This window comes from Lissotriton helveticus, chromosome 2_2 (assembly GCF_964261635.1).
Source record: "Lissotriton helveticus chromosome 2_2, aLisHel1.1, whole genome shotgun sequence".
In the NCBI taxonomy this organism is placed as follows: Eukaryota; Metazoa; Chordata; class Amphibia; order Caudata; family Salamandridae; genus Lissotriton; species Lissotriton helveticus.
In genome coordinates, this window is record NC_136060.1 from 277,642,220 (window position 1) to 277,669,242 (window position 27,023).

At 43.0% G+C, this 27,023-nt stretch overlaps 1 protein-coding gene across 1 annotated transcript in view; it reads left to right on the plus strand.

Annotated features, from left to right (window-relative positions):
- KCNIP4 (potassium voltage-gated channel interacting protein 4) overlaps positions 1-24,254 on the plus strand; it is a 678,040-nt gene extending 653,786 nt beyond the window's left edge. Inside the window, exons 5-8 of the mRNA XM_078678883.1 lie at positions 12,618-12,725; positions 23,778-23,882; positions 24,002-24,064; positions 24,210-24,254. Coding sequence (XP_078535009.1) covers positions 12,618-12,725; positions 23,778-23,882; positions 24,002-24,064; positions 24,210-24,254 — 321 coding nt within the window. The remainder of the gene's footprint in view (positions 1-12,617; positions 12,726-23,777; positions 23,883-24,001; positions 24,065-24,209) is intronic.
- Positions 24,255-27,023: the final 2,769 nt, after the last annotated feature.

Below are 27,023 nucleotides of genomic sequence, written 5' to 3' on the forward strand. Positions count from 1 at the left end.
ACTTTAGTTGGAAAGTAAATACCTTTTTTTCAAATTTAGGCGTGCATAAGTTTATTTTGCGTGATTCTAAAAAGGCTTAAATTCCATAGTTTCCTCGCCCTGTATCCCACTAGTGTGTCTGGCTAGTTGTGCTTCTGGAGGTGTTCAATTAGGTAGATAGTAGTTATTTAATATTGTTAATCGCCTGGTTTACATCTCAATCACGCTGTGCAACTATGTCTAATTGTAAAAACATCACCAAAGGCCCTGGAGTATCCACACTCGACAATTACCTAGTAAAAGTGGTCTCTAAGATTAATAGTGATCGGAGAGCTTCACTAGGGAAATCTGGCTCCCCGGGGCTTTTGCTCCCTAGCTCCCTCTCCGATACAACAGTGACCCCCCTTGAGGCCAATGCTGACTCAGGAAGCAGGGGAATGGTAGTGACAGACGTCCAGGTACACCCACCCCCAACAGAACTAATTCCTGATATTGTTGCTAGCCCAGTTGGTTCACCCGGGCCAGATGAGATCCGCTCCAATTCAGCAAGAGCAGTCAGGGCCTGCAGGAAAGTGCCAACTAAACTGGGTGGTGGGAAGCCAAGAAAAGTTTTAGAGAGTAAGTTATCTCCTCGCAAAAATAAAGGCAAACATGGGGGACCTGAATCGCCGGAAACTGCTGTAGGCTGTAGTACCAACATGGAACAATTTGAACTCTTATTGGGTGCTTTTGAGGCTAAACTTGAGACAAAAATGGTAGAAACCATAACCCCCCTGCTGCATAAAATAGATGCACTCACCTCAGAAGTTGACAGACTGATGGCTCTTGTTAAAACTCAGCCTTCTCCAGTAGAAGTGGGTAGGTCCGCAGATAAAGCCCCTATTGAGGGGCAGCACCAGGATGGAAATAGCCCTGTACCTTTATTGCAACGAGTAGAAATTCTACCTATAGAAAGGCCCACACAAATTCAGACACCCTTAGTTAATCAAGGGCCCTCTGGCTACAAAAAACCTGATCCCATTGCTACAAAGTTAAATGTGAACCAAAATTCCAGAATTGATCTCCCCCCTGAGGCGGCGCCCTTTGTGTTTATATTTTCGGGGGTTCCTGAACTTAAACAAGGGAAAACAGAAGGCAATCAAGAGTTAAAAAACAAAGTTGCCTTCTGGCTTTCCAAGAATAGACCCCTTCCACTTACCATAGATGGCCGTATCCTAAAGGTTCGAAGGGTGGGGTGGCTCGGCCGCAGGACTAAAGATATATCAGGCGATCTGGTTATCGTTAACTTTAGGAGTACCCACGTAATTCAATTTCTCAGAGGCTGGCGTCCACAAGTTGGTGATGGCCCTATTGTAACGTGGGAACTCTCTTCCTAAAACCCACCCTAGCATTAATGTGACACCTTTGCTACCCAGGTCTAACAATATCCCTCTCCGGGGCAGGACGAACTGCTAAGCGTTCAGTCTTTGATCTCCGCTGGGAGATATGCTCCATTGTCTTATCTTGATGGAAATGATTGACTCATTGCTGGGAAGGTTCTATGTAATACAGGGGAAAAGAGGGGTTTTGCACCAGCTGATATGGGTCCGGAGGTTTTATCCATTGCTCAGTGTTCTGAACCTAGTATTAGTGTTAGTACAACAACGGCACAAGATAATATCTCATCCATTCCCCCAGTTACTGCGCCAGCCCAGCTCGCGGTAATAAACCCCCATTTGTTGGACTCCGCCTACACTAAGTGTGTAGGTTGGAACATAGCTGGGCTTGAGTCCCGTTTGTGCATCCCTGATTGGGTGGATTTTATAGATCAAGGGGATGTATGGTCCTTTCAAGAAACATGGGCACTTTTGCCGGTGTTTCGGGTGGGGTTTCTAAATTTTAGTAAACCCGCTACAAAAGGACAAAAAGGGCGCCCCGCTGAAGGGCTGACAACTTGGGATTGCCAATGTGAGGGTGTATGGGCTGAGGAAGTTGCCATAGACAGTCCAGACATATTAATAATTAGGATTAGATCTTCCAAAGGCTTAAATATCCTTTTAGTTAATATTTATGTTAGGGGCCTCCAGGGTGGAAGGGTTTCACCAACCCTTCTCCTCCTGGACGACTTCTTCTCTAATGTAACTGAAGAGGGGTATAAGGTCGTGTTGGGGGATTTTAACACATGCTTTGAGCCCCTGGGTATTGATGATGGTTCCCTTACAGAGGAGGAAGACATGTCGTGGGGAATACCACAGCTCGAGTTACCACCGATTGGGAAATGGTCTTGCTCTGCCACATTTATCAAGGGGTTGTGCCTAGATCAGGGCCTGAGAGCAACTAATAGTAGGGTAAGATCAGACAGGAAGGGTAGGTACACATTCAACAACGGCAGACACAGCAGTCGCACCGACTACATTTTAGTCGATGTGCAGCTGTGGGTTGCAGTTGCTGATATGGAAATCATTGAACGCCCCGAAAGTGATCATGACCCGCTTGTATTGGCTTTAAGGGACTTTAGCTTTCAAAGGACCAAGAGTTGTGAGTCAAACGTAGTCCCAGCTGAGGTTACCCTAAGTAAAGATATGAGAAGGGTGCGCTGGCCTAAAATTGCTGTGGATGAAGGGGCGAGAAAGGAGATTAGAACTTTAGCGTCCAGCTCTTTGGAGCTTTTGAATAATTGTGGGTCGCAGGACGAGATTAATGCAAATCTCACAAGTATACATACCGATTTGTTTCTGGCCCTCAAAAAGCTGTTTATTAAGACTATCCCCAAACAGGTCAGGAAGATGAAGCCTAGAGTAGTCACATGGTATGATGATGAGTGTCGACGGACACAAGGGGACTTGTTTTTAGCTATCCAATCTAAAAACCATGGTCGAATTAGGTCCTGTAGAAAAGTTTACAATGAAGCTAAACATAAGGCTAAAACCAATTGGGATGAGGACCGGTGGTTAACTCTGACCGAAGCTTGTGGTTATCGAAATATGCAACTGCTTTGGCACCTACTAAAATGGGGGAAATGCCAGGATGATCACCCTAGCCCAGCACATGTTGGTCAACAACAGTGGGTAAGCTTCTTTGAGGAACAATTCAGGAGTAACAATGTTGTTTTGGTTGACCTCCCATGCTCCGTTTCTGAGGAATCACTCACGTTTTCTATCTCTGAGGTTAGAAATAATATGACAAAAATCCCGAGAGGTAAAGCACCTGGCCCCGATTGCATTCCGGCTGATGTATTTCTGCAGGATCAGGATCTCTGGGCCCCGTATATCTGCCATCTGGTAAATGCACTTGCTTCTGGAGCGAAGGTCCCAGACTCCTGGTACGGGGCAGAAATTCTACCAATTTATAAGAAAGGCGATCGCTCGGTTCCCTCAAACTACCGACCGATCAGCCTTATCGATGCGGTGCAAAAAATAACAGCCCTCCTCGTATTAGGTAGGATCCAGGAATGGATTAATGATTTTGATATTCTCACACCTCTGCAGGCAGGTTTCCGGTCCCATGTGAGCACTCTTGACCAAGCATTCCGTTTTGTGCTCCTATATTGGAAGACAGTTGTTTTTGGGAAGGGCAAGCTATACGCAGCCTTTGTGGACCTAAGGTCCGCATTTGACCTCGTTCCTAGGACCAAGCTGTGGGAATGCCTATTGAAACTGGGAATGCCTGCTGTTCTTGCGCGACTTTTAGTGAATTTACATGCCCACACTTCTGCACAAGTACGTTGGGGTAAGCCTGGGGAGGTTACGGATAGATTTCCAGTTGCCAAAGGAGTTAGACAAGGGTGTGTTTTGGCCCCTACTTTGTTTTCCCTATTTATTAATGGGGTCACCAATTATTTTGTGAACCACCCCACGGATGCTCCTACACTGGCGGGGATGAAAGTACCTCTGCTCATGTTCGCGGATGACACCCTGTTATTATCTAAGACGAGGCAGGGTCTCCAGCAGGCCCTGTCAAGATTTGAGTTGTTTTGCCGCGAGCATGAGCTGGAGGTTAACGTATCCAAAACAAAGTTTATGGTGCTGAGAGGAACATCTCCAACTGCTGCCAGGGTTACAATGGGTGGCACCACCCTTGAGCAGACTACGTTATTCACATACTTAGGTGTCACTTTTAGTGAAAACATTAGTTGGAAACCGCAAGTCGAGCTCATGGCACTAAAACATGCGCAAATAGGAGGAGCCCTCCTCAAAGAACATAAAAGTTCTTACACCCGGCCAATGTCCCCGCTCATGAAAATCTATGGCACAAAAATGTTGCCCTCTGTTCTGTATGGAGCAGAGCTCTGGGGCTTCAGTAATCTGGATCCCCTAAAGGTAGCCCAAAATAAATTTCTCAGGGCGGCGATTGGACTACCGAAATCATCTCCACGCATCCCGCTCTTGTACGACCTAGGGTGCCAACCAGTGGAAGACCTAGCGAGATTCAGACCCCTAGCATTTTGGCGGCGCTTGTGGACCACACCAGAGCTACTGCTCTACGCCAAAGCATGTCTAGAGGTAAGGGATTTCCTGGGCTCTGACAATATAGGATGGTTCAAAGGGGTAAGATCTACTCTGTGCGCCATGGGGCTTGGCGAACTATGGCATAACCCTGACTCGGCCACCTTTCCTCCCAAAAAAGAGCTGAGAAATCTATGCTGGGAATGGGTTGTTGGTAAAAGACACTCGGAAATGACAGGAAGTTCCCTAACAACGACATTTGTTCTTCTGAAGGATGTCTCTTCCTTTGAAAAGTACTGGGATGTCATCACCAAGCCCCTGGATCGCTAACTTTTCCATCAACTGAGAGTTGGCTCGTTACCACTGAGGTGCCTAACTACATCATGGGGTAAGGGAGGGCCAGAGCACTGCCCACTGTGTATCAGGCAGGGTGAAAGTGTGTGTCATTTTCTCTTTGTATGCCCCCTGTATGTTGCCCCTAGAAAAATGTGGCTACGTCCACTATGTAGAAGTCTGGGCACTCGTTCAGCATCTACAGCCTGTAGAATCCTAAAATCTGATCTATCGCCCTTGATAGTAATAGGGGTTGCAAAATATCTTGGTTGGGCTTGGATTCTACGCTTGAGGTTGATTATCTCGCATCAAGGTCCCAGTTAAATAAACTATAAGGTCCCAATTAGACTGTGACATGTTGTAATAACTGTTTTTTTATTATGTTTAACTTTTAACTCTGCAAAGGAAGTCGTGTATAAATGATTTAATTTTGTCTTAGTTCATGTTTTTACCTTCATATTAAGTTATTTTTTTAAACAACTATCCGTGCACTTTAGAAATTGAGACATAATGTTGGATGTGTAGCATGTCTTTTAAGATGAACAATCGAATAAAGACTTCTTTTGACTTGACTTGACTTGGTTGCTATACATGATTACTTTGGGTTGTTCAGGGGGTGGGAGTTGTGTGTTTCATGTTAAAAGAAAAACAATACCAAAAAAAATTACAATTTAAAAAAATCCCCAAAAATATATATTTGTTTAGTTTAAATGTTTAGGTTGTTTATGTTTAGGTATAGTTAGATTTGTCCTTTGTTGGATGTGGCTTAAGGGTGTTGATGTTTAAAATGCCTTGCTAAGTGTGTGGGTTAAGATAAGATAAGTTAAGGTAGTGCTAATTGTAGGTAGGATAAGGTAGTGTAGTATAGGTTAGGATAGGTTTTTAGCATAGGTTTGATAGGAATAGATCTACTTTACATTTAAAATACATATACTACTTTGATACATAAAGGTATATGTATTAGTTTACTGTGTATTTGTGATCTGTTGTGCTCAGCTGAAGCTGTATACTTACACTAGTCTTAGCTTGTAGTGTCAGATATCATGTGTGAGTGGTTTTATGATCAATAGACAAGGATCTGTTATACTCCTATTAATGCACACGAACTGACATGCAGACATTGTTGACTAGGGGAGGTTACTTTTCTTGATGCATGACGACAGAGTACTCATTTTGTAGTCAAATAGGAGATCAATGTGTTTCAAATTCAACAGTCTTGGAGGGATGTTATGCCCTATGAGTTCTGCACATTCACTCAATCAATCATAGGTTTGTTAAGTGCAGCTACTCACCCGAGAGGGTCTCAAGGCGCTGGGGTGGGGGGAGCGCAGGTCCAGGATGTTCAAGGACTTTCGTCGAATAGCCAGGTCTTGAGGTCCAAATTAGTTGATATGTGGACTGATACACTCATCGCTGCCTTATAACCTCTTACACTTGCTACGCGTATCCAATGTGGTAAATTTCCATTCACTGCAATGGAAAGGGTAAATGCTATTGTTGCTGCCTGCTCATGTTGACATGTGTTTAAGCTGTTGACAAACAACGTGCATGACATGACACTTTCCGTTCCCCTGTGATACATGGGAGACCTGTTACACTAGGCTGTGGAGGACAGATAGCACTGTATATTAGTATGTAGTGTAGCTCCTATTTTCCCAATAGGCTCTGCGCATTGGAATAGTACCTACAGCAGTAAAGGCCTAGGCCAGACGTTAACTAGGTCTACTACTGTCGATACTAGACTTAATTTTTGGGTTTGCCAGCTAAGCTCAGAGTTCGCTAGAAACTTTCTCGAATGTTCAAGGAAGGATTAACTCCCCTGATTAGACAAGAAGGGATTTAGTTTCTGACAACCATAGAACATGACAACTTTGCTCTCCCCTAATCAAGAGTCAATCTCAAGAGTCGTGTGAGCACAAGGCAATTATTTTACTCAGTCAGTACGTGCATTCTTAGTCTCATCAGAGTGTAGAGAAAAGGAGGAGACGGGCGTGTTCAATAAAAGATGTTATTTATTGATCAGTCTCTTTTCTCGTACAAGAGAAATGGATCGATATTATTGCAATACTTATAGTTAAGTAAAGTGCATACATTAGAAGCAATAGTATAAAATAATACTGTAAAAACATTGATATGGTTTCTGAGCCATATGATGTTTAAAATGATTAAAATATATTTACATACACATATACATTTGACTAAACGTACTCAACTGGTGTTTCTAAATACGCCTACCCCGTGTACCTGACCTAAGTCTAATACGTGGGCGGGAATAGAAAGTTACAGTTTAAGTTAAGTTTGTTTTTGCCAAGTGGATAACTAAAGAATTCTCTAGGAGGGGTTATTCAGTTCTGTACCTGGAAGTTAGGATGAATGAGGAATGGTATCTCTTTCTCTGCTCTCGATATTCCAGGCTGCCTGCGAGGGCTGCCCAGAAGCGCCGGTGCTGGGTCTCTCGGCTTGAGATAGCAGCGCGTCTCTCAGCGCGTCAGGAAGGCGGGGCTGCTGCCTGCGGGGTCTGCTTCTGCTCTCGGCTTCGGCAAGTATGGCTGCTCCGTCTTGTCACCACGCGTGTGTTTGCATAGGGCAAGGTCGGCAATATTTATACCTTAAAGGTGCCGGGATTGACGTAAGGATGGACATAGGTACGTCAATAAAGATGTCATACGACTTGCTCGTTAGCACATTCTTTACTAAAGTTCTCTGTGAAATCAAAACAATGGCCGCACGGATTATCCAGGTTGTCATAGGTTTGATTTGTTATGAGAACGTCGTATGCCTTATCAGGGGCTGGAGGAATGTCGCTTGTCTAATTAGATCTCAAGCGTTATGACCTAATCAGATAACACGTTCCTGTGCCGTAGTGTGACTGCGTCAGATAACGGTATCTGCATCATGGGGGTTTTCTTGCCTCATGGGCTGACTGTTAGTTAACTAGCTAGTAAGTTTAACCAGAATAGGGTCAGGAATAGGGGGATCGATTCAGAACCTATAGAAATACACGACAAGTAGAGAAGTGTGGCTCAATGGTTAGAGCGGCAGACCCTGATGCAGAAGTCTGGCCCGGACCAGGGTTCAATTCCCCGCCTCGGCGGGTCTTGGGCTCAATTTCCTCGGACCTGATAATTCTCCCCTCGGTGCCTATTCTAATCATGAGTCCCACTCTGCACCTCTGGGCAATAGATTGCTTAATCTCTACAACGGCCCCAACAACGCTGAGGATGCCTGACTTCACCTTGGGGATGCCCAAGAGTGGGCTCCTCACAGGAAAAGGCCAGGAAGGGTTCCTCGGTGGTATTCGTACAAGCGCCGAGATGCCTACGGGTAGTCGTGCGCTATACAAGTGCGTAATCATTTCATTTCATCATCATTTCATATTAACATTACATGTTAGAAGATCTGCATTATGATCAGGGCCACGGTGTGCCAACTCTGAATGGACGGGGCCTCTTCTAGTAGTCAAAATGGAATCACTGACATTCATGGCGTTTGATCATTTGCTGAATTGGTCATCTGCAGGGTGTCAGAAATCTCATTGATTTGTTCCACACACTTGTATGTGTCCATTGACCCCTCTGGCTGTTTCAAAGAAGGTCCTGGCAGGCGACTTACAGCCACACAGCGATGGGACCATGATCATACATGGATTATCCAGTACCTACACCTACTTACATCATGTGTGGCTACCTCCAACAAGCTGTCATGGCAAGCTGTTACAGGGTGACGTGTCATGCAGAACCCCAGATTGGAGTGTTTTTGGGGATGGTGAGATGCACCTTCCGAGGAGCCTTTTCACAATATTTTGACACAACATGGCACATCAGGTACTTTAGCTATGTAACCCAGCATCATTGCACATACACAGGACATCAACATATTCAGAAGGAGTGTGTCCTCCCTTTGTGTGTTCCCCCACACTGGCAATGTTGAAGACAGGCAAGCACCAACACAGACAACCTTGATCCGTGGTGCAAGAGTGCCTGCATTGATGCACCGCTGATTTTTTTGCGCCAGCGCAGGGGTGTGCACAGGGATGAAACATACTGCAGTGTATATGGCCCTTACATGCATTTGTGAAAGGGTACATGTTGGCACAACCAATATATATGAATTTACGTCCTGCCCTTTTCACTGTGACTATGGCCCATGTTCTACGGGTGTGCATAGGTTGCATTCATCCCCACACCCAGTCCTTTCTGTGTTTAGGATAGGTGTTCAGGTGGGTCAGCCATAGCAGCTGACACATGTGTAGTCTGCGGTACAAAAGGGGGTGGTGATGGACAGAGCATCTGAACCAATCAAACACTCACACCCAGTCAACAGATCTGGGTTTAATCCATCACCGTTCTTTAGCCCACTCTGCCACCCCAGTTCAGACATGGCCATGTGCAAATCAGTCAGACCCTGTGCCTCATGGGAACAGTCCAGCCCGAACTGCCAAGCCATGCCTTCCCTGGACCGGAAACAAGCTTCCTAGGACCGGTTTCTGGCATTACAGCCGTCTTCAGCCAGGCTTGCTTGAATCCATTGGCAAAGTGAGCAAGGGACTCACGTCTGAGCATACCCTGCCAACGTATGGCGAACAAAGCGGTACAAAAGGGGGTGGTGATGGACGGAGCATCTGAACCAATCAAACACTCACACCCAGTCACCAGATCTGGGTTTAATCCATCACCGTTCTTTAGCCCACTCTGCCACCCCAGTTCAGACATGGCCATATGCAAATCAGTCACACCCTGTGCCTCATGGGAACAGTCCAGCCCGAACTGCCAAGTCATGCCTTCCCTGAACCGGAAACAAGCTTCCTAGTACCGGTTTCTGGCATTACAGCTGTCTTCAGCCAGGCTTGCTTGAATCCAGTGGCAAAGTGAGCAAGGGACTCACGTCTGAGCATACCCTGCCAACGTATGGCGAACAAAGCGGTACAAAAGGGGGTGGTGATGGACGGAGCATCTGAACCAATCAAACACTCACACCCAGTCAACAGATCTGGGTTTAATCCATCACCGTTCTTTAGCCCACTCTGCCACCCCAGTTCAGACATGGCCATATGCAAATCAGTCTGACCCTGTGCCTCATGTGAACAGTCCAAGCACCCCCCCTTTTGTACCTCATGTGTAGTCTGAGCATACATGGCATGCCAGCTGTGTGCTTTGTAGTTAGTCCTAAGTGAGTTTGGAAGTGACAATGTCCATACCCCCATGTATAAGTACTGGCCCACACATCCCCCATTCCTCAGGTGTGTAGTTGATCCGGTGAGATACCATTTGTATGCTATCAATTATCAGCCTTGATTGATGTGCATTGGCCCAGGTGTGATTCATAGACATGTGTTGTTGTGCTGCACAGCAAAAGAATATTTGGTCCTAGCAATAGTTCACGATACTCTTCACGCAAACATTCAAATTTTACAAACAATCAACAATACCAACTTGTGAAATTGTTCAAAAAGAAAAAGAGAGAACTATATAGAAAAAAAGTATATAGAAGGAGAAAGAGAAAGAAAAACCCATATAAAGAAGAATAACAAAAATATGTCACTTTTACTCAATTTATAAATAGTAAAACAATTAAGACAAACCCTCAGAACAATACACTGGTACATAAAAAAAATGTGTGCTATACAATACAAAACGAGACAAGTGGCAAACAGAAGGGATTACATAACAAAAGAGGTTCAGGACAAAACTGAAACAACATCAAGTGTGATGGTGTGTCCTTCATTGGTTATGGTCACATATGCATTGACGGCGTTTCGACCTTTGTATAATCACGAGATCATCATCAGGACAAGACCTTTTTACTGAGCATCCAAAAGAATCTATTTTGGAAGATAATCCAACCCTGAATGAGTTCAACGGTTTTGGAGATGTACACAAATGTTTTGGAAAATGGCGAAAATTGAATTTAAATTATGACTGTGAGGTTGTGATGTGTAAACCTCATAACCTTAAAGAACATCAACCCAGCAGCTGTTTATAGTTAATATAACAGAACTAGCTAGGGGTGGAATAACAATTCTCCGGTATGCTTCACTCCCACGTAGGGCGAATCTTCCCTTACGTGGCTTTTTAGTTCCGCACAGCAAAAGAAAGCATTTTGCTAGCCTAAACCTTGTGAAGTGCAGGGTTGCGCTATGTGTCAGACAGTAGTGCACAATCAGCTGTGATTACACAGGTTCCTATTGAACTATGGTGCATTGTTGCACATTTGCTATATGTGCATCTGTGCATGCAGTTACTACAAGAAAGCACCATACCTTGTCAACAATACAATGCATATGACTGTTCTTACTATGTGTGTCAGTATAGCCCAGTTTTGACACTTGAAACGCTGCCCTATGCAAACATTTGACCAAAACACACACGAGTCTTCAATTGATGTTATTTCTACACATGGAGAATCCAAGTGGCTACTGTTTGACATGCACACAGTGTGGGAGAGCGCTGAGACCTAGGCATCTGGGGTGGTCAACATTATGCATTTCCTCCCAATGTCTGTCGCTGGTACTTACCCTGTTGCTGATGTAGTTGGTCATAGCACTGTCTTTTCCTGCTTCTTTGACTACTGACTCCTCACAGATGACTGTGGAGACCTGATCCTCCAAAGGATCGAAATTCTCCTGGCGCACTGTACTACCGCCTCCAGTCTGCAATGCTGCCTTTCGATTGGTTGCCCGTTTCTGCTTAGTCTTGCACTTGGCATCGTGTCAGCACTTCTTGCAGTCCATCACTGTCCTCTTGACTTCGGCGATGCAGTGCACCTTCTTCACTATGGACTGCCATATAGCCTTTTTTGGGACCCAATGACACTCTGGAGATGACAAACAGCTGGTGTTGATGCTCCGTCACCTTCCCAATCAGAATTTAATTCTCCTCCTGAATAAACCTGCTTTTCCTCCTTTTCCCCTTGGACTCTGGCTGGTCATCCTGGCTGTTGGTGGGATTGGGGTTCTAGTTGTCCTATGCTATACTGGTACCTGGCTACTCCATTTTACATTCAGGTGTTTTTTCGCCTCAGTAGAAGCCTTTTGGTGTGTTTTTTTCGCGCTTTTTCTTGTCGCCCATTGGCCGACTGTCACTTTTTTCACGTTAGCATGTAATTTTTGTTACGACTCGATGCTCGTGTTAGCGTAATTTTTTTTCATGTTAGCTTTTCCTAACCCCACGTAGAGCGCTATTGCAAATACGGCGCTAATATGGTGTTAGAATTTAGCGTGTAGTAGCGGTAAAATAAATTACACTCTGATGCGTGAAAGCAGGGGATCGTCATTTCTTGTAAATATGCACCTGTATTTAAAAAGTAACAAGAAAGCTGATGAAAGCAAATCTAAATAAAGATGAAAACTATCGCTCTCAACTGGGGAGCCATACTTTCTGCAGTAAGGACATGCCGGGCCTCCAGACGAGCCACTTGATACAACTAATCCGGGTCAAGGGGGGTCAAAGAGGAAGAGCGGTTGCTTGTCTTGCACGATATGGACATTGCACCATCGAGTGAGAAATGCAATGAAGAAGAGAGAAAATGTAAAAAATTACAAATCAGTGAAGCTTTTTCAAGAACAAACGGTCTTGACATTTTGAATCAACAGTTTGCCAGAGACGTCCGGATTTGTCTTGTACCTTCTTAGTTTAATTTCCCTGTCCAACCTTGTTTAAATGCAATCATTAGACATAAATGCAATGAGCTCTTAAGAAATTGTAGATTTATTTTTGGGCTAGAGTGTCGATAATTATTCATGTTGTCTACAAGATGAACTAACGCACTAGTACATACTTATTGACAATGAACGGCCATATTAATTATGAATCTGTCATGTCACAATAATCATCATAAAAAAAATCAATGAAAAGAATTAATTGATTTTTGTTTCTTTTTTAGGATTTTGTACTTGGTCTCTCGGTGTTACTTCGAGGGACAACACAGGAAAAGCTCAACTGGGCCTTTAATCTATATGATATAAATAAAGATGGCTTTATTACTAAAGAGGTAAAGTTTATCTAGAAAATAGATAGCAAAACTATATTTGTAAATGTCTCAGTTATTTTGGCTAATTCCTTACAGGGCTTAAATGTCTGATCTGTCTGGGCCAAGGATGGGGAGGGTAGTATGACTGATACTATTTTAAGACCATGTCTAGACATCTTACAGAGAAGGCTGCCTCTCAAGACTGCGTTTGCTTGTGCAGTTTCAAATTAAGTATTGCTAAGCTACCTCTAGGCATGATATGACTTCAGAACCACATCGAAAGCTTTATCAAAACATAGGCTTCGCACATGTCTATGTAGCAGAAATTGAGCAAAGCTTTGATAGGGTCTTGGCTCAAATAAACAAATGTATGGAAGTGGACTTCTAGCCTGTGACAAGCAGTTCACTGGGCAGAATTCCAGTCATAGCTATCTCCACTACATCGTGGGATGCCTTAAGGTTGACCATACAGTCAACTCTTCCTTCAGAAAGTCAGGAGGTCTAAAGTTCCCCTTACACTGTTTTAGTTTAGTCTATGTGCCAACTTAGATGCATATTAACCATAAATTAATCCAATGCAGTGCAGCAAGCAAAGTTGCTCAGCTGGTCTGCATGAACACGAGAAAGCTAAACAGCACCATATCTACTAAGATATGATGTTGTTCAGCTCTCTGCCTGCACTGGCACACCTGGGGCAGCCTAGCACCAATGTGGACGCCCTCGCACAAGGCTGCAAGGATGCCTGCGTTACGGGAAGGATTATTTTTTTGCAGGAAGGAGTTCCTTCCGGCACAAAAACAATCCTGAGAGGGAATTTTCTTTTTCTAGGTTTGAAGAATGGATCACAAATATAAAGAGGAAGTAACAAGGAGAATTAAGCATATTTGTCCTTGCTATTCCATGTTCGCACAATGTACCATTTTGTTGCAATCCCAGGTTTATTCAGTTAATGTGAGATTGAATCAAATTCTAGGGGTGGATGAACGGGAATGCCCATGCACCCCCCCAGGAATTACTTCTTCTACGAAAATGTAATCCAACACAGCACAAATCAAAATATATATTACACACACACACATAGCAGATTTATTACTCATTCTTGATACAGAACTTCGATGTTTGCCCAGAGGATTTAAAATTAGTGGACATTACACTTCTGGGCACATGAGAATTCCAATACAAAATCAGTGCTAATATCATCTGCACCATTCTTTACATTTGTTCTTCAAACCTATTATCACAATAAGGGCATAACATGTTGAAAGAACAACACACCAAAATCCATAAACCTCTTTAAATTAGCAGTAAAACAGAGATTGAAACCGTTTAGCTAATGTAGGTAAATACAGCAATATTAAACCCCCAAAGCTATTTTTGTCTATGTGTACTTTAAGCCTCTTGGAAATGTTCTTTTCCTCATTAGATCAGGCATTGGAAAAGGCCCTTTCTGCAGGGTCACCCAGAAACATTTTGCCTTCCTCCTTCCCGTTTTGCTGGATTTGTTTTTGCTGGCCTTAGGACTCTGGGCACTTTGCCACTGCAAACCAGTGCTAAAGTGCATGTGCTCTCTACTTTAAACATGGTAACAATGGCTTATCTATAATTGGCATGTTTCATTTACTTATAAATCCCTAACAAGGTGCACTATATGTTCACAGGGCCTGTAAATTAAATGCTACTAGTGGGCTTACTGTACAGTGTGTGTCTTGGTGTGCGTGTTTGTCTGATGCTTATTGGTTTCCATGTGTGTGTTTTTTTAGCATCTGTACGTGTTTATGTCTGTTGCTCATTGATTTCAATGTGTGAGAGACTTTGTGTGCCCATGTGTGTTTGGGATGAGCCCCACTCTCGGTTCTTGTGTTATTATGGGGTGCTGCATCACGTTCTCAGTGACTTTATTTTCGTGTCCATCTTTCTCTTTCAATTTCTTTGCAATAAATAATTTTTTATTCTCTCTCTTACTCTCTCCCTCCTACTTCAATCTCCCTTGGTAGCTCTTCCTCTGCCTCTCTTTCCTCACCTTCTCCCACAATTTGCGCTTTTCTGCCTCTACTGTGACTGGCCACTGACCATCGCTATTCGTGTTCGAACAGTCTATGGCTTTCGCAAATTCCAGTCTTTAACTGGTCATTAAGGAGGTTGGCCCAATTCACTCACACTAAATGCCATACTATGTATAGACAGTGGCGGTCACTGCTACACTGGTGTGCCAGCTACCGCCATGACGACCTATGTCAAATACCATTAGCAGGTCACTACCACCCAGATTTACTAAACATCCTTCTGCGCAGCTCTATCTGGCAGTATGCAGTCAGGGTTGCCACCTTTCCAAGAGGAAACTAATAACCAGTTGTTGTCGTTTTAAGAGCCAGCATTTATCTTGACTGTCACATGATACTAAATAGGACTTCAAACAAAATCAACTGCATCCATTTGCAACATGACCTTTCTGCCTTTGTGTATTTTATTAGACAGAGGACGTTAACCCATCTTTAGAATGTGTTTAAAAGTGTTTGCAACCTCAGCCAATGAGTGGTCACCGTTTGTCTCAGCACATACGGAAACAGGAGAATTACCCCCTGTTGTGGATCTGCTTACCCTAAATTGGGATAAAATTAGGTTGCCTACCCTTATTTAAGTATTTTTGAAGATAGTGGTCCTTAGACAGGAAGAAGATTTTAGGCGAATGAATATAGACCAAATGGAACTATAGTTTTAAGAAATGTCCAGCCGGACAATTTAATATCTTGATGAAAATAATCACAAAGCAATAAAACACAGAGTGTGATGAAAGTGGGACACCAGCCGATGTCCGACTAACACACTGGGGGGGCACAGACAGAAGGGGAAAATAGTAGGCAATAACGGGTCATCTGAATATCTTAAATCGTAAAACAGATAATCCACAAATGTACACATATGCATGAAAAAATTTTGGTCAGCTATGCATTTAGTGCATTTTGGTCGACGACTTTTCGAACCATACACAATATCGGTTCATCCTCAGGACAAAGAGTAGTTGCCTAAAGAATTAACAATCACAGTTGTACCCACGGTGGGGTGGAGCTGAAAAGAGTTCAGCGCATCACGCAATGTTGAGCAATGATCAATGGGTGAGGCGTGAGGATTCAACACGGCTGCAAGGACCCCCATTGTGGACCTGCTTCCCATATTGTCAGATCATTCAACAAGGGCACTTTCCCGCAGATAACTTCAACATTTTGCCTTGGACTCACCCATTGATGTGTATGGTTCGAAACGTCGTCGACCAAAATGCACTAAATGCATAGCTGACAAAAAAAATTTCATGCATATGTGTACATTTGTGGATTATCGGTTTTACGATTTAAGATATTCAGATGACCCGTTATTGCCTACTATTTTCCCCTTCTGTCTGTGCCCCCCCAGTGTGTTAGTCAGACATCGGCTTGTGTCCCACTTTCATCACACTCTGTGTTTTATTGCTTTGTGATTATTTTCATCAAGATATTAAATTGTCCGGCTGGACATTTCTTAAAAATATAGTTCCATTTGGTCTATATTCATTCGCCTAAAATCTTCTTCCTGTCTAAGGACCACTGTCTTCAAAAATAAGTACCTACCCAAGGTCCTTAGCATATTGCGCCCTGGGTTCCCTTGTCTTGTTCCAATAATATACCCTTATTTAAGAGGTCAGATCCTTTTGCTTTATAGCCAGTTATGTTTTGGGCCATGTATTCTGCCTTCTCTTGAGGTCAAGTGTAATATGCTAATGTTATGACCAGAACCTCATTTGGATTTTTGAATAGTTGGTGCCCTAGGTTGCGACACACAAAATCAGAGGGTTGCCACCACAAAAAACTTTTCTTGATGTACAAATTCTTTCAGACATGAAAGGACTTTTGCCATTCTTACTAAATCGCAGATAGGTGGGGGAGTTGAAAGGGACATTCCCCTCCTATTTAGAAGTTAGAAAATAATGTATTCATTGATGAGATACTAATCCTCAAGTTGGTGTGGTAACTGGTTTAACAAACATTTGCAATGCAGTAGGTCTCACATTTACGCAAGTTAAGTTTAAACTATTGGCATTGTAAATGGTAAAACACCAGGCCCAGATGGGGTCCCCATCGATGTTTATAAAAGCGAAATAGCTTTATGGAGCCCCATTTTATCCAGAGTTTTTAACTTAGCAGCAACTGAGTCCATACCGCCGTCATGAGGTCAATCTGTGATATTTCCTATTTTTAAAAAAGGTATCAAATCTGAAGCAAAAAATTATCGCCCCATATCACTTTTGGATTCTTCAGTTAAAGTGATGAGCAGAATATTATTGGCAAGATTCGAAGAATGGGTTATAGAAAAAGAGATTCTCTCCCCAGTCCAATGTGGTTTTAGAAGAGGGCTGGGAACCCAGGAGCAATGTCTTAACCTAGAACTCCTGATAGGTAAATATACACAGGCTAAAGAGGGAAGAATATGTCAGTGTTTTGCAGATCTTAGCAGTGCGTTCAACCTTGTTGACCACTCTATTTTATGGCTAACCCTGCTTAATCTAGGTGCCCCCAAAGAAATATTTTTTTTCTTAGCAAGGCTGTATGAGAAACTCTCCAGCAAGGTACGATATGGACGGCGGGGAGAGTGTGCCCCAAACTTCGAGGTCAAAAGAGGCATCCACTAGGGCTGTGTTTTGGCACCGTTACTCTTCTCCCTTTCTATAAATGAAGTTGACATAGCCCTTAGGTTGATCCAGGCAGATGTACCACAAATAGCTGGAAATCCCGTACCCGTCTTACTTTATGCAAATGACGCGGTGTTGCGCTCCAGAACCCCACTTGGCCTACAGCAGATGGATAATTTTAGCCTTTTTATTAAGAATAGGAAACTGTTAATGAATAAGACTAAAACTTTTGCAATGACTTGCAGACAGAAACCCACGAAATGTAAAACTTTTTATATAGAAAATTCCCCTGTGGAAACGGTCAACACCTTTTGTTACTTGGGTATAACTTATTCAGGAAATGGGAACTGGGCGAATGAACTTATGAATGTACGCTCCAAGATGGTTAAGAGTGTCCATTGGATCTTCGGATTTGCAGCTAAGTTAGGCCCCCCACGTATCAAGGGTATGGTTGACATATACAAGAGTAGGTGTGTCGCCATCAGTGACAGAATATCGACAGTCAAAATATCGAGATTACAAACTATCGAGGTAAAAATATCGACTGCAAGAATATCGACTTCCTATCTTCAAACAGTTAAGTACAAAAATATCGACTCCAAAATATCAAGTGTAAAAAATATAGACTGTCAAAATATCGAATTTTTTAAATGTCTTAAAGTAATTTAAAAGTAATATAATAATAAATACAATTAATTTTAACTTATTTAAAATACTTAAATAAACGTAAAATTACGAAATAATTAATGTAACTTAAAAAAAATTAATTAATTTTTAATACATATATATATATATACATATTATTAACAAAACATATACAATATTTTTACCGTAGGATAGCGAGAGGGTTAAATTTACTGTAACGACTCCAGTGAGTGCAACAGTAGGGAAAGCATTGGATAGCGTAGGGGTAAGAATTACTATTCCCACTCCAGAGAGTGCAACAGTAGGGAAAGCGTTGGATAGCGTAGGGGTAAAAATTACTATTCCCACTTCAGAGAGTTCAACAGTAGGGAAAGCGTTGGATAGAGTAGGGGTAAAAATTACTATTCCCACTCCAGAGAGTGCAACAGTAGGGAAAGCGTTGGATAGCGTAGGGGTAAAAATTACTATTCCCACTTCAGAGAGTTCAACAGTAGGGAAAGCGTTGGATAGCGTAGGGGTAAAAATTACTATTCCCACTCCAGAGAGTGCAACAATAGGGAAAGCGTTGGATAGCGTAGGGGTAAGAATTACTATTCCCACTCCAGAGAGTGCAACAGTAGGGAAAGCGTTGGATAGCGTAGGGGTTAAAATTACTATTCCCACTCTAGAGAGTGCAACGGTAGGGAAAGAGTTGGATAGCGTAGGGGTAAAAACTTACTATTCCCACTCCAGCGAGTGCAACAGTAGGGAAAGCGTTGGATAGCGTAGGGGTAAAAATTACTATTCCCACTCCAGAGAGTGCAACAGTAGGGAAAGCGTTGGATAGCGTAGGGGTAAAAATTACTATTCCCACTCCAGAGAGTGCAACAGTAGGGAAAGCGTTGGATAGCGTAGGGGTAAAAATTACTATTCCCACTCCAGATTGTGCAACAGTAGGGAAAGCGTTGGATAGCGTAAGGGTAAAAATTACTATTCCCACTTCAGAGAGTGCAACAGTAGGGAAAGCGTTGGATAGCGTAGGGGTAAAAATTACTATTCCCACTCCAGAGAGTGCAACAGTAGGGAAAGCATTGGATAGCGTAGGGGTAAGAATTACTATTCCCACTCCAGAGAGTGCAACAGTAGGGAAAGCGTTGGATAGCGTAGGGGTTAAAATTACTATTCCAGCTCCAGAGAGTGCAACAGTAGGGAAAGAGTTGGATAGCGTAGGGGTAAAAATTACTATTCCCACTCCAGTGAGTGCAACAGTAGGGAAAGCATTGGATAGCGTAGGGGTAAAAATTACTATTCCCACTCCAGAGACTGCAACAGTAGGGAAAGCGTTGGATAGCGTAGGGGTAAAAATTACTATTCCCACTCCAGAGAGTGCAACAGTAGGGAAAGCGTTGGATAGCGTAGGGGTAAAAATTACTATTCCCACTCCAGAGAGTGCAACCTTAGGGAAAGCGTTGGATAGCGTAGGGGTAAAAATTACTATTCCAACTCCAGTGGGTGCAACAGTAGGGAAAGTGTTGGACATCGTAGGGGTAAAAATTACTATTCCAACTCCAGTGAGTGCAATAGTAGGGAAAGTAAATACTTCATATATAAATATAAATATCATAAATAGTAATACCAATTAATTAAAATATTTTACAATTGTATAAAATATATTAAATAATTAATTAAAAATACAAATACAAATTATTTAATAATAAAAATGACCTACTAATATTAATTACCTATTAACAATAAATTAATTTACAATTTAAAAATAATAAATTAAATTTAATTACCAATTATATTTTAATTAACTACCAATTAATAATTAACAATTAATTCTAAATAAATACCAATAAATTAAATAACATATTTAATTAATTATAATTAAAGTACTTCCCACCCTATTGCCTTATAAACCCACAACCCGCTACAGAAAAGAAATTAATGAAATTAACATATTTATCAATTAATCAATTAAAATTAATTACCAATTATAGTTTAATTAATTACCAATTTATAATTAATTAACAAATAATTCTAAATCAATACCAATGAATTAAATAACATATTTAATTAATTATAATTAAATTACTTCCCACCCTATTCCCCTATAAACACACAACCTGCTACAGAATTATATTACACAAAAATTAAACATTAATATTAACTTACCTTAAATTTGATATTTTTGTTGTCTATATTCTGTCTAGTCGATATTATGTCCATTCTATATTTTTGATTCGATATTATTGCTATTCTATTGCACTATAATAGTCTAGAGACAGACACTCAGACTTACGGTGGTGAAAAGAGAACTCAAGGAGCAAGGAGCAAGAACTCAAATATGTATGCTGTTTCTGGCAAAGCTCCATGTTATTACAGAGAAGAAGACCTGGAAATTTACAACACCGAAGGAAGCATGCGGCTGGCTTGAGGGATAAAGACCGGTCACAAAACAACAGAATAAGAGCCCCAATAGATGGGTCTGGCTACGGGACTCTAATCTACCCATAGGAGTGATAAACGAGAGGGCGAGAGCAAAAGATATCCAACAACAGTTGGCTCCACAGGGAGACATAGAATTCAGCTAAGAACAGAAGACCTATGGCACTTGCAATAGGGTCGACAATATAGCATCTGCCAACTTCTAAATAAGACTCTTGGGGGCATATTTACAAGCCCCTATCACCACCATAATGTCACTTTTTTTTACTATGTGGGGACGATACGGGCTTCGCCTTATTTACAGGGCAGTCTTAATAAGGCCCCCTTTCACTCTATATTTAGCATGAAATGGGTGGGCAATGTGTGTTGTGTTGTGGTGGGTGTTCCACCACAATCCCCATTGATTTTGATGCTGCCCCATATTTACAAAGGTGGCGTAAATATGGGACATCGCCAAAATTAAGACCAGGGAAAACCTGGTCTTAACAGGGCGCAGCAAGGAAACATGCATTATGTCTCCTCGTGTTTGCTGTTTTTATGTGTATTGCATTGTGCAGCACACATAAAAAGAGCAACACGCCATCATGCCATGCATGATTGTGCATGGTTTATGTGCAGGAAGGTGTCCCTTCCTGCAAATAAACAATAATTTTAAAAATGACGAATTGCAACTTCAATGTGTGCTACACAAAGCAGCACACATAGGGCTCAATTCACAAATGTAAACTGTGACGAAAGTCTAACTTAATGATTTTGGTATTTACCATGGGCATTTACTACTTGAAAATGCCCATGGTGAATACCAAAAGTTGAACTTTATGACTTTCGGTATTCATAAAGGACATTTACGAGTAGTAAATGTCCTTTGTGAATACCAAAAGTCGTACAGTTAGACTTTCATCTCATTTTACTTTTGTGAATCGGGCCTATAGAATTTTACAAATCACCATTTAAGATTGTTTATGTGCAGGAAGGGCCACCTTCCTGCACATAAACAATCATTCCTGCCTAACGCAGGCACTGTTGCACTATGGGGCAAGGGTGCATGCATAGGCAATAGATAGCTAACATTAGCGTCAGCGCATGGGGTAACGCGGGGCTGCACCGTATTGTTGTAAATATGGTGCAGCCCTGCGTTTCAGAAGTGGCGGAGTGCGGCATTAAGCCAAGAAGGCTAACGCCGCGCTCTGTCACTTCATTGTAAATATGCCCCTGAGTCTTTGAAAAGAAAATCAATATCTTTCAGCAGCTCAAAGTCCAAGGCTGTGTCCAGTGCGGATCCCTAAAATTCAGGTATGGTAGCATCATGCTCCTGTTGAAGCTAATTGGTTTTGGATACAAAAGACTTTAGCCGAACAAAGCCAGATTCCATAGCCACCGAGGGTGCTATATCCATCTGATAGACTTGTCGCCTAACCCCAGTTGAAGATTTTACTTTTTGGAAATAGTCACTTTTTGGAAGTTAAAATTCTGCAGTGGTGCAAGGCTTGCAACTGTAGCTGGGCAGGGATCCACAAGGATGGATACATTTAGTACAAAGTCTCTCTGAACCTATTTTCAGCACAGTAAAAAGCTCTGAGTAAGACTAGCCTAGCTTTCTTGCCCTTCTAGAGTGTGACCTTCCCGGAAACATCTCAGAACCTTTTCCTGGTTATGAAGAGGTGGTAAAACTGATGAACTGCTGCAAGAATTCCTTCTGGTCAGTCCTGGAAACTCCAGTCTCTCTCCAGTCAAATCTCCTGCAAGGTCCAGTCCTGTACGGTCAGCCCTCTTGGAGTCAGAATTCCTTCTCTTTTTCGTGTCCCTGAAGAAGACAGTCAGAGGACTACTTTATTCTTGGTACTCTCTGGGAGCCAACAGGAGTCTTTATGTGCTTAAGTAGGACCTCTTTTTCAGCAGTAGTCGCGAGTCTTCTTTCTTCCAGAAAGGCCATCTTCTTCAGGTAGGGTGTTCCCAGGTCCAGGAGTGTTCTGAGGAGGTGGTGAGGTGCAAGATTTTTCATGAGCTCTAGCCAGAAATCCTGTAACCGAATATTTATTATTTTCTTGATGTACCCCCCCTAATTTTGTAGCACCTCCTCTTTGTGTTACTGTAAAATGAACCAGGTACCACAGTTTCAGTATGGCAGAACCTTGTGACCAACAGACAGGTCTATCTTCAACATCTTGACCAACCTGCTTTTTAAATGAGCTCCCCTTCCCACCTGGCCCAAGCAGTTTCTCTCCTCTCCTGTGAATGGAGCCTGTCTGTCTAAGAGAGTCCTTCCCAGGCATCTTCAAGTCAAAGGAAGTAGTGCTAAGGCTGTACTTTGTTCTGCCAACAACTCCTATCCACTCTCAGATACGTAACCCATGTGAAGGGGTGAAAAGTTAACACCTCTTTGCCTTCTCTTGGGTCAGAGGCAGGACATTGTCTTCTGAGCCACAGTTGTTAACTCTCTCAGCAAGGATATGCATTCCAGCTTTGGAGGTGTGATGAGTGGCAGAGCTGGTTTTAAGCCAGTTCTGGATCAAACAACCTGAGGTACATTTTTATAACGTTTCTTTTCCACACAAGGTACCAACAATCAGATATCACTATTAAACTGAAATTCGGAAACTAAGTAAGAAATTACTTAGAAGGATTTGCTAATTACTTCCTAGGCGGAGACTTGAAATTACTATAATCACACCTAGGCCTTACCTATGGAAAAATGTAGTTGTACATACACAGTGAAATAGCTTGTAGGCCTTCAGTCACTGTGAGGGTACACATTTCAAATATAGAGCATGCTCCTTTTTTTTAAATATATTATACACCTTGTCTGTGGATTGCACAGCACAATTCTGGAGTGATTATTAACATTTAAAAGTCAATTTCCCAATAGGGTGAGGGCACATTTCCATGCCAGGTATTACTCTAATGCCTTTAACCTGCAGCATAGTCATACATTGTTATCATATGTTTGATTTGTGTGAATACACATTGAACCCCACATATGACATTTTACTCCCATGTCGTTCTTATATTTCCTGTGCCATCTACTATGCCCCGCAGGAAAGTGCAATAGATGAACTGGGTGAAACCAATTTTACCAATACCATTTTATGGCAAGAGAGAGAGCAAAATTAATAAGAGATAGAAGGGTGTGTCTCAATAACCAGATACTGAGCCTTCCTTATAAAAAAGGAAGTCAATCAATCAATGTGCATTGTGAAGTTCAATTTGCAGCTAAATATCAGGACATTGCACACCTGTCTCTTTTTCCCCAAAAAGTTTTGAGACTGTGCAAACCTGAACATGTATTGCTATTTTAGCACATTAATGTGTCCCGTAATAACAACATCTATTTCTTTCTTTAGGAAATGCTTGATATAATGAGAGCGATATATGACATGATGGGGAAATTCACATATCCTATCCTCAGAGAGGAAATACCTAGACAACATGTGGAAACATTTTTCCAGGTATAAAAGCCTTCCATCTAAAGTGTAGTAGGTTTATTTCTTGCTTGTTCAAAATAATCACTATTCAGTATATAAAAGCTTTATACTGACTGCATTATTCATGACTATTTCTCTTGTAGAAAATGGACAAAAATAAGGATGGTGTGGTTACTATAGATGAATTTATTGAAAGCTGCCAAAAGGTAAGTATTCATTCCATCTGGGTTTATAAAAGAGAACAATAGATGTAATAGTAGAGATGCAAGATGATTGTCTGCTAAAGAAACAGCATGTTGCAGATGGACGGATAAAATGCTGGAGCAACTTTTCATCCCCTCGGTCGAATAGATCATGGGAGTTGCAAGTGTCTATGAAAGAAACATCAAAGCATAGTGGAAGCAAAGCAACCAACTCTACAATATTAGAAACAAACATTTGATAAGCATCACATGCAGAAATGCCTTGGTTATTTACCCGTAATCTTCTTTACTCTGAGTCCTAGTATTCCTCGCCAAAGTAATTAACACATGAACTTTAGGCTTCCACGGAAACTCCAAGCAAAAGAAAGTCAGCCTACTAATTCTCCCATCCCTCCAACATGGCCCCCACCTCTATCCACCAATGGGATAAAAGAAGGCACTACGCACCTCAAAGATCTGCAACCAAAGTCACACAAACATGAAGACCCCAAACGAGGGCCGGGAGGGATCGGAAACTACACAGTGGCGAGAAAGACTAGGAATCGATGTTATGAAGATTATCGGTGAGTAACCAGGGCATTACCTCCTCGTCCGTCTTCCTCACCACTGTAATTAACACATGAGCAGACACCAAAGTCAAATTGGCTTCATGTAGAACAGAAGACAGCCAATGAACAGAAAGTCAGCAACATCAGTGTTAGACCTGGCATATCTTGGCTTGATTACCCGTGACTTTTTGCCCCTACCTCCTTTGTTTTCAGATGCTTTGGGTACTTTGCCACTGCTGATCAGTGTCAAAGTTCAAGTGTTCCCTATGTAAAGTCTAATGGTAATTGGTTGACCATGATTGGTATGTTTGCCTTACTAGTATAATCCCTAGTGATGTGCACTGTGTGTGCCAGGGCCAGTAATGCAAAGGTGCGCAGGAAGGGAACTCGGGCCTGCAGTGTAGGGCCTGTGCGCTATGTTAGCATGTAGGCCTGACAAGTGCAACAACTTGTCAGGCCTTACTTTCCCTTTTGTATACACATTGGGCATCCCTGTGGTAGGTTCCAGGTAACCCCTGGGCAGGGTGCAGTGTAGGTCAAAGGCAGGACATATACTGAGGTGTGTGCTAAGTCCTGACAGTCAAAAACACTCCATTTCGGTTTCAATGGTGAAAGGCCATTCTGCCCATAGGACAGAAAGGGGGAGGCTTGGTATTGTGTTTTCCTGTAAGTTTATGATAGAGAGGTGAAGTATAGTATGTATGAACTCAGAGTGTCATAACACATCTTCTATGAAAGTGGTTTTGTCACTGTGTGTTCAGGCACCACTCCTTTAGAAAGAGGCTGAGTTTTGTGCCTTACGCATTTCTGTGTGTCTCTGCTGAATGTGGATTGACTGTCTGGATCTGAGAGGTGAGAGGAGCTGGGGGAGGTCTTGACCCAAGGGAGGGGTTGAGATGGCACTAGGCTGACCTGCATCTGGAGAATAGGCAAGGAGGACCCCGGGTGATGAAGAGGCCTGGGCTGCTGTTAAAAAACAATTGAACCGTCGCCTGCTGAGTGATTAAGGATCCAGACTCCAGTATCAAAGGGAGAAAGGTGACACTGAGAGGGAGACACCCAGAACTGATTTAGGGAGGGGTCAGGGACTCCTGAGCACAACAAACTTTGAAGACATTAAGGGGATTAACCATGAGAGCTAAACCCCTGAACATGGGAATGAACCAGAAATGGATTGAGACTGAAAAGGCTTGGACCCATTTTGTGGTCAAGAGGAACCTCTGCTAAAAAGGAGCAACTGAAGAGACTGCTGGGGAAAGACCGATCCTTTCTTCGTTATCTGGGGCTGATCTGCAGTTTGCTGCTCTAACCAAGGAAGAGGATGTTGGGACTATGCTTGGAGGCGCTGGGTCCCCCTCCTGACGAAGACTGTGCTTTTTGCTGTGTCTTGTAACCCAAGGGCTCGAGGTGAGCTGACTCCCTGTTTGGAAACACAGGAGCATAAACGTTTCCGGAGAAGTTTCAAGCGACGCAGTGGGCGCATGTTGTGGCAGCTTGAGACCCTCAGAAGGTGTGCCCTGTGATCTTGGACACACGGAGGAAAAATGAGACTCAGACGCGCTTGGTGCGTGTTGTGGTGCACAGGAGGCGTTAGTGAAGAGCGCCTGGTCAACATGTGCACCGAAGCGGAAGTGAGTCTCGACGCGCTTGGTGCGTGTCGTGGTGCACCGCAGGGGTTAGTGAAGAGCACCTGGTCAGCGTGTGCACCAAAGCTGGAGTGAGAATCAGATGCACAGGGTGCATGCCGTGGTGCACCACATGCGCTGGTGAGGAGCGTCTGGTTGGCATGTGCAACGGAGGTGGAGTGAGTCTCGGACACGTAGGGTGCGTGTCATGGTGCATGGGAGGCATTGGTGAGGAGTGCCTGACCAACATGTGCATAGGAAGTCGAGTCAGTCTCAAATGCCCAGGGTGCGTGTCGGGGTGCATAGAAGGCGCTGGTGAAGAGAGCCTGGTGATCGAGTGCACCGGAGGAGAAGTGAGGCTTGGACACGGTGAGCGTGTCGAGGTACGGCTGAAGGCGTTGGCTAAGAGCGCCTGGATATCGGGGCACTGGAGCTGGAGTAAGTCTCAGTGAAGCAGCGTGCGTGCTTTGGTGCAACCCGGGACTATGGAGGAGTTTGGCTGATCATTGTGTGCACCGGAAGAAAACAAGCCTCTGCAGTGCGGTGTGCATGTCTTGGTGTCAACTGAGACCACAAGAAGGAGTGCCTGGTGAGCGTGCACTCAGAGTCGACGTGAAGTCCCATCAGCGTTGTGCATGGTGCTTCGTGCCAGAAGAGACCCGGAAGGTGCGGTGGTGAACGTGCACCCAAAGTAAAAGTAATCTCAGGTGCGTGGGCTACGTGTGACCTGCAGCTGCCTGAGACCTTTCTAACAGTCGCAGCCCGGACCGCCAGCCCCGGAGGAGCTGA